The 8,277-nt window shown below is 39.1% G+C and overlaps 2 protein-coding genes across 2 annotated transcripts; both read left to right on the forward strand.

Annotated features, from left to right (window-relative positions):
* Window positions 1-1,630: 1,630 nt before the first annotated feature.
* On the forward strand, window positions 1,631-3,622 carry LOC149046692 (uncharacterized). The gene is made up of 2 exons (XM_089202658.1): window positions 1,631-1,884; window positions 2,694-3,622. Exons 1-2 carry the CDS (start codon window positions 1,709-1,711, stop codon window positions 3,088-3,090), a joined length of 573 nt encoding a protein of 190 aa, XP_089058784.1. The 5' UTR covers window positions 1,631-1,708; the 3' UTR covers window positions 3,091-3,622.
* A 2,517-nt stretch (window positions 3,623-6,139) lies between these two features.
* Window positions 6,140-7,895, forward strand: LOC149046693 (uncharacterized). Its single transcript, XM_089203855.1, has 2 exons — window positions 6,140-6,312; window positions 7,176-7,895. Exon 2 carries the CDS (start codon window positions 7,189-7,191, stop codon window positions 7,570-7,572), a length of 384 nt encoding a protein of 127 aa, XP_089059981.1. The 5' UTR covers window positions 6,140-6,312; window positions 7,176-7,188; the 3' UTR covers window positions 7,573-7,895.
* The last annotated feature ends 382 nt before the right edge of the window (window positions 7,896-8,277 follow it).

Here is an 8,277-nt window from a genome sequence, read left to right on the forward strand (position 1 = left end):
TCATTTCTTTAAACCAGAGTAGCATCAAACAATGTCTGATTGTCCACCTGGTCGCCATGTGAACTTTAGCGCTGTGTCTGCACAATCTCCGTTTATTCATTGCATGTCTTACCTGGCAGATAATCAAAAGACACCTGACATCAAAGAAAATCAGCCGGAAAGCAAGACTTCCCATTCCAGGTCTAAAATGGCAACGAGTCATATGTCTGATGACATTAAAAGTGGATTAACCCACAAAGAAATGAGCAGACTCTAAATCATCCTTGAAACTTGACATCGTTGAACGAAAGATGGAAACAAGTTACCTTTTCTCATATTTCTTGGTTATATTTGATTCTTACTTTATTCAATTTTTTGTTTTCTTCGCCGCTCCTCGAATAACAATTGCAGTGCACCTCATGGCACGCAATAAGTAAATCACGTGATGCCGACGGAAGAATTATTTTATAAATCTGTTTATTTAACGTATTATTACAATCAATAAGCGTTTTCTGTTCAATCCATGGCATGCTATCAGTAAATCACGTGAATTAAATAGGATAGCGTGATTTCCCAGTCAACCATTTATTTATTAATCCTCTTATAACAGTATTCATGATGGGCCACGAAAGGAGATTTATTGCCGCAATAATAATTGGGAAAACAAGTATCAAGGAGTTGTGTTTGCAGCCAGATGGCTGCAAGTGTTCACTTAGCGTCAGAAGAACGTTGCAATACAAAAGGAATTTATATCAAAATGTTCAGTGACTTTCCTTTCTATGAGTAAACTCTGAAATATTTGAATGAATCGGCGGCTAGTTGACAATTGATCACAATCACCTTACAGTCATATATATATGTAAACTGTAATAAATATTCTGTCTGGATATCCTAGAATTAACAAGAGGGAGGCTGATTTACCGCAACTCTGGTGAGTTTTCCCCTTGAATAACGTCGTATAATGAAAGGTCTCAAAGACCCCGGTAGCACACCCTCATCCGAGCGTCCTTTAGGTGTTACCCAATCCTCAACCCCCCCCCCCCCCTTTGCAGGAGTCGCATGCAAAGAAAGCGAGTATGGGAATCCCTTAGTGACAATTTGGTTGTCACAGGGTCTTTACGAAGCCAGTAACTTAAGCATTCTGTTCCACAACTGTAGATCCTGTCGGAAACCCTCTTCGAAAAAGTTTGTATTTATAATTGATCATTTCTTTTATGTCGTTATGCAGGAAATATAATCCACTTGGGCAGCCATGTTTCGATTCGTGTTCAGTAAAAGAGGAAAAGGGAACATCTCTCAACCAACAAAAACACACCGAACCACGGAAAACTTTGATATGCCATCTACTTGGCTTGAAAAGGGATTGTCGCTGCTAGAGGAAGAAAAGAGATATTCGAAAACGATGGAAAAATGCCAGAAAGTTTTTAAGGTAGGCAATGTTGAAGTGACGAAGTCTTGGGCTGATCAATGGTTCAAGCACGTCCTTCTTTCATCACACATTTAAGAGAAAAAGTTTCTTGGGTTAGGTGGCGATAACATCTTCGTGTTAGCGGGACTAATTTTACCATCTACTCATTTTAGCAAGGGGTATGCGATTCTTTTTTGTTTCATTCCGGCAACTGGGGAGCGTTGTAGCCCGGTAACCATGGTTTCTGATCTATTTCAAGGGAATTATTTTAATGGAGGATCTCAAAGGGGTCATCATTCTTCATAAAAAAAAGTGTAGAAGATGTTCAGTGTAGGATTTCAAAGGTTCAAGGCAGACGTTGCGATTTACTTGCACGATAAGGGCTGTATCCCGAATAAAGTTTCACCAGCTGACAGGGTTGAGAAAGAAAAGGAAGTTTCTTTGAGCTTTGTGAAAATCGTCGCAAATAAAGAACGGATTTGTTGCGTGGCACTAAGGTACGTACGCGAATTGCTTTTGTTACTGCAGGATGAATTTTTCCCTTTAAGGTTGTGCTCGCTGCTTAAAACTATTGTCAGTTAAAAGCTTTCACTGAAATAGAGAAGGAGGAAGAAAAGAAAGAAAATCTTGTTCATCAACTGCAAGTGAAATCAAACTGACGAGATTCGATAACCTGTGATTTTGTTAGACGCAAGTCGAGCCATGGAAGAAATCGAATTATTTTCGACTTCCTGTGACAAAGAGTAATAAGTGCTAAAAGAGAACCAAAAGACAAGAAATCATTGATAAAGTATGGGGTTTGTATTCATTTACTCCAACAAAAATTAAGTTGATGATCTATTAGTATCAATCGATCTCCTGGTGAATCGAGAAAAGACAAGTCAAGATTTTCTGCTTTTCTCTTGACACGTAGTCGTTTTCGTATATTTGATGATGGTGTATCATTTAGTATGAAAGATTTGGAGATAACATCATAATATTTCGTTTTCGACAATTGCTTCTTTCTGCATTGAATAAAATGCATCTCATGGCGAGGAACTTTAATTAGAAAATGAACGCGAAGAAAGAGGGTGAAATTCTATTTTCCGCTTTCTTGTTCTATTCATGGTTCTTAATTAGCCCTTCAACGCCTGTTCTGCACAAAAAGCCTCGATTAACCAATGATACTCTTTCAGGTCAAATATGAAGTATAAATTATTATTTTCCACTCACGTCACAAGACTGAGAAGACAGTAGGGCGATGAAAACATCAAACATGTTTCCTGTCTTTTGAAAAATGAAAACTAATTAATTTTTTTTTCTTTAGATCATCTCAAAAAATGAACACGTTTCTATTCAACGCCGTTATGGTCATCCTCTTGACAACAGAGCTCGGACATAATTTTCCTATCATTAATCAGAAACTTCCGTCCACCTATGATGTTAAGGAATGTCCCCCCGGATTCTTGCCGTGCGTTTCACAAAACGGAGAGCACGCCTCTGATCAGGTCGGGGTGACTTCTTTGGGTACATTAGCCACCATAGCAACAAGCGGGAGCTCAGTCGAGGCGTCTACTCCGACAGCATTACCCTCTAATGCAACTGAACAGCAAAAGACACCCAAGGCCCCTTCAGGAGGAAATATAACGGAAACAGGGGACTCAAAGACCAAGAGCTTGCAGAATAGTGGCTTCGAATGTCCCCCAGGAGTCTGGGTTTGTTGAGCAAAGTGTGCAGTCAGAGGACCATCGCAACTAACCTTTTCGTAATCAGATGTTAGAGTAGGAAACCGAAGGATTTTTTTTGATCTTGTTACGTTTTGTTGGAATATTCCTTTGCCAAGTGCAAATTTCACAACAAGTAGGTTGCGGCTTTAGAATCTTTTCTTGAAAACGGACACTTGGTCGTAAAAATGTGGCATTCATTTGAAGTCACATAGGTGGAGGAGTAATATGTTTCTTAGCAATATTTAGTGATGTTGCGTGTGTTTATTTGCTCATTTTGTGCTCTGAGTTCTGTTTCATCTAGTTGCAGAAGTTGTGTTCGCGCACAAACGTTTGACAATTTATTAACGACATTCGGCGTGTGGTTATTAATAGTAACTGGAAGTAGTATTAATATATTCATTTTTTTAATCTCCAATATCTATTGTAGTTCAGAATTAAGTTTCGATCACTCAGTTGATTGGAATGTTTCACATACAATTGTGACAGCTAGGAGTTGAGAAAATGGAATAAATGAAATACATCTATAGAACTTGAGGTAAAGTGTGGGAGGCGAGTTACAACGGGCATTCGTGAGAGATAGACACTTGTCTTTGTCCGAGCACACGTGCCTAACCAACCATATAATTGGATGGGATAAGTCTAAAATTATCACCACTAATCGGCGCTACTACCAGCGCCTTTGTCTGGAAGCCTGGCAAATCAACTCCGCCCACGCTCCCATAAATCGTGATGATTGCAGCTTACTTCCTGACGCCTATTAACATCCCGTTAGAAAAAAGGGCAGCTAATTAGTGAGCGTATAAAAGGAACTCTTGTTGCAGCGTTTAGATCACCCCTGATGAAGGCACTAGACAGGAGTGTCGAGACGTTGGGTCTATGAATTGTAACTTCTCGGTTACATTCATTTAATCTTTAAACCAGAGTAGCGTCAAACAATGTGTGGTTATCCACCTGGTTGCCATGTGAACTTTATTATATTTTGGACTATTACGTTAACGCTGTGTCTGCACAATCTCCGTTTATTCATTGCATGTCTTACCTGACAGATAATCAAAAGACACCTGGCATCAGAGAAAATCAGCCTGAAAAAAAAAAGAAACAATGAAACGAAATTTCCCATTTCGGGTCTAAAATCGGACCGAGTTATATTTGTGATGACAGTAGAAGTGGATTCACTCAACAATGAAAGCAGAAACACTAGAACTAAGCAGACTCTAATTATAAATTATCCTTGGAACTCGACTTCGTTGAACGAAAGATGGAAACCAGTTGACCTTTCCTCATATTTCTTGGTTATATTTGGTTCTTGCTTTATTCAATTTTCTGTTTCCTTCGCCGCTCCTCGAATAATTATTGCGGTGCAACTCATGACACGCAATCGGAAAATCACGCGGTGCTGCCGGAAGAATTATTTTGTACACCTATCTATTTAACGTATTATTGCAATCAATAAGCGTTTTCTGTTCAATCCATGGCATGCAATCAGTAAATCACGCGAATTAAATAGGATAGCGTGATTTCCTAATCAACCATTTATTTATTAATCCTCTTTAAGCAATATTCATGATCGGCCACCAAAGTAGATTTATTGCCGCAAGAATATTTGGGAAAACAAGTATCAAGTAGTTGTGTTTGCAGCCAACCTTATGGTTGGCTGCAAGTGTTCACTTAGCGTCAGAAGAACGTTGCAATACAAAAGGAATTAAAAATCAAAATGCTCAGTGACTCTTTTTTTTTGTTGTTGTTGTAAACTCTGAAATACTTGAATGAATCGGCGGCTAGTTGACAGTTGATCACAATCACCAGACAACCATAACTTTCTTTTCCCTTTGTAATACCTCTACTCCAGAAAATACAGTCCTTGTATGAACATCTTACGTTTAAAATATAAATAGACTGTAATAATTATTCTGTCTGGGTATCCTAAAATTGACAAAAGGGAGGTTGATTTACCGCAGCCCTGGTGATTTTCCCCTTAAATATAATTGCATAATAAAAAGGTCTCAAAGACCCCAGCTGCACGCCCTCACCCGAGCGTCCTTTTGGTTTTACCCAATCCCCAACCCCCTTCCTACCCTCCCCCTCCCCCCTCTGCAGGAGTAACACGCAAAGAAAGCAATCAAGGAAATCTCTTCGTGACAATTCGGTTGTCACAGTGTCTATAAAAAGCTAGTAACTTTAGCATTCTGTTCCACGACTGCAAGTCTTGTCGGAAACCCCTCCACAAAAAAGTGTGTTTTTATAATTGATAACTTCTTTTTATGTCGTTATACAGGAAGTAGATTCCACTTGAGCAGCCATGTTTCGATTCTTGCTCAGTAAAAGGGGGAAAAGTAACATCTCTCAACCAATAGAAATACACCGAACCACGGAAAACTTTGTTATGCTATCTACTAGAACGTTCAAGGTCTTACTGTTTTTCTCGTGTCTGTCTTCACGGGGTGCTCGCATCAAAACTATCGTGTTCAAGGAGTTCTTGGTGGCTTTCTGTGGCTCGCTATGCTCCTTGCTCATGCAACATTGGACTTTCTTGCCGCCCGTCAAGTCTATACGTAAGGATGGGCTTCGATGTCTTTGAGTCTCTTTCTAGTGTGTTTTATATGCACAATTTTTACCAACAAAAAAATGTTACCTTGGCTTAAAAAGGGATTGTTACTGCTGGAGGAAGATAAGAGATATCCCAAAACGATGGGAAAATGTCAGAAAGTTTTTAAGGCTGGCAATGTTGGAGTTGATGAACTCTTAGGCTGATCAATGCCTCAACCAGGTCCTAGTAAAGCTTTTTTCTCACACATATAAGAGAAAAAGCTTCCTGAGTTAAGAGGCGATAGCATCTTCGTATAAGAGGGACTAATTTTGTCCTCTACTCATTTCAGCCTGGGGTACAGAGATCTATGATGACGCGATCCTTCATGTTTCATTCCGGCAACCAGGGAGGTTTGTAGCCTGGTAACCAGGGTGTCTGATCTATTTCAAGGGAATTGTTTTAATGGAGGATCTCACGAGGATCTCATTCCTCATAAAAAAAAAAAAAAGTTTAAAAAGTGTTTCAGTGTAGGATTTCAGTAATTCAGACGTAGCAATTTAGTTGCACGATAAGGGCTGTGTCTCGAGTAAAGTTTCACCAGTTGACAAGGTTGAGAAAGAAAAGGAAGTCTCTTTGAGCTACGTGAAAATCGTCGCAAATAAAGCACAGATTTGTTGCGTGGCACCAAAAAGGTACGTACGCGAATTGCTATTGCTTCAGCAGGGTGAATTTTTCCCGTTAAGGTTGTGCTCACTGCTTAAAACTATTGTTACTTAAAAGCTTTCACTAAAGTAGAGAAGGAAGAAAAAAAAAAGAGAAAGAAAGTCTTGTTCATCAAGTGGGAGTGAAATCTTTCGTAGAAGTGCAAATCCTCGAGAACTTTACAAACTGATGATATTCGGTAACCTGTGATAATTTTTATTATGCACAAGTCGAACCTTAGAAGAAATCGAATTATTTTCGACTTCCTGTGACGAGGAGTATTAAATGCTAGAAAAGAACCAAATAACAAGAAATTATTGATAAAGTATGGGGTTTATTCATTTACTTCAACAGTAATTAGGTTAATGATCCGTCTGTTAGTATCAATCGGTTTCGTGGTAAATCGAGAGAAGATAAGTCAAGATTTTCAGCAAAACTTTCCCTTTAACACGCAGTCGTTTTCGTATCTTTGATGGTGGTGTATCATTTAGTATCAAGGATTTGGAGACAACATCATAATATTTCGTTTTCGATGATTTGTTCGTGTTTGTATTGAATAAAATGCGCCATATCGCATGGAACTTTAATTAGAAAATGAACGCGAAGAAATTAAGAGGGTGAAATTCTATTTTCCGCTTTCTTGTTCTATTTATGGTTCTTAATTAGCCCTTCAACGCCTGTTCTGCACAAAAAGTCTCGATTAACCAATGATACTCTTTCAGGTCAAATGTGAAGTATAAGTTATTATTTTCCACTCACGTCACAAGACTGAGAAGACAGTAGGGCGATGAAAACATCAAACTTGTTTCCTGTCTTTTGAAAAATGAAAACTAATTAATTTTTTTTTCTTTAGATCATCTCAAAAAATGAACACGTTTCTATTCAACGCCGTTATGGTCATCCTCTTGACAGCAGAGCTCGGACAAAATTTTCCTATCATTAATCAGAAACTTCCGTCCACCTATGATGTTAAGGAATGTCCCCCCGGATTCTTACCGTGCGTTTCACATAACGGAGAGCACGCCTCTGATCAGGTCGGGGTGACTTCTTTGGGTACATTAGCCACCATAGCAACAAGCGGGAGCTCAGTCGAGGCGTCTACTCCGACAGCATTACCCTCTAATGCAACTGAACAGCAAAAGACACCCAAGGCCGCTCTTGGAGGAAATATAGCGGAAACAGGGGACTCAAAGACCAAGAGCTTGCAGAATGGTGGCCACGAATGTCCCCCAGGAATCTGGGTTTGTTGAGCAAAGTGTGCAGTCAGAGGACCATCGCAACTAATCTTTTCGTAATCAGATGTGGCGGAATTTAAAGCGTGCTAGGTGTTAGAGTAGGAAACCGAAGGATTTCATATTATTTTGTTACGTTTTGTTGGAATGTTCCTTTGCCAAGTGCAAATTTTCACAACGAGTAGGTAGTGACTTTGGAATCTCTACCTGAAAACAAACACTAAGTCGTAAAAATGTGGCATTTGAAGTCACATGAGTATAGGAGTGATATGTTGTTTAGTAGTATTAAGTGGCGTAGGGGTAAACGAGTTGGTCTGACAAAATAAAATGCTTATCTTTTTTACGCCTGTGGACATGATTGTAGAATCGAGCAAATGAGGTAACCCTCAGGGTTGATTTTGTTTTTTCCCGGAAATTCCTACAATTTTCCATCGAATTGACTGCACTTAGAATTTTTCATCTGGTTTACCAACGGAAATTCTGATGAGGCAAAAATATTAGGACTCAGTTTCAATATCAGCGGTCATGATACAGAAATCAGTTTTGATTTGAGATCAACCAAATCGGCTTTTTGGCTTAGAGTTCATTTTTAATCAACTCACAGGGTTGGCAAACATGGTTGGAACTCTGAGTTGCGGCAATATTGAAAATAATTTCCGAGTCCCGAATAGACTTTTAAGTCGTCAAAATTCCATAACTTGGTAGTAAATACAGTAAAAATGT

Source organism: Pocillopora damicornis, chromosome 4 (genome assembly GCF_964200805.1).
Source record: "Pocillopora damicornis chromosome 4, jaPocDami1.2, whole genome shotgun sequence".
Classification (NCBI taxonomy): Eukaryota; Metazoa; Cnidaria; class Anthozoa; order Scleractinia; family Pocilloporidae; genus Pocillopora; species Pocillopora damicornis.

What these genes read in the sequence shown, in the direction of transcription:
- LOC149046692 (XM_089202658.1), top strand. Translation starts at nt 1,709, where the DNA reads ATGTTCAGTGTAGGATTTCAAAGGTTCAAGGCAGACGTTGCGATTTAC. An exon ending in ATTTGTTGCGTGGCACTAAG is followed by an intron (nt 1,885 to 2,693) that starts GTACGTACGCGA and finishes TTTTTTCTTTAG; the next exon opens with ATCATCTCAAAAAATGAACA.
- LOC149046693 (XM_089203855.1), top strand. Translation starts at nt 7,189, where the DNA reads ATGAACACGTTTCTATTCAACGCCGTTATGGTCATCCTCTTGACAGCA.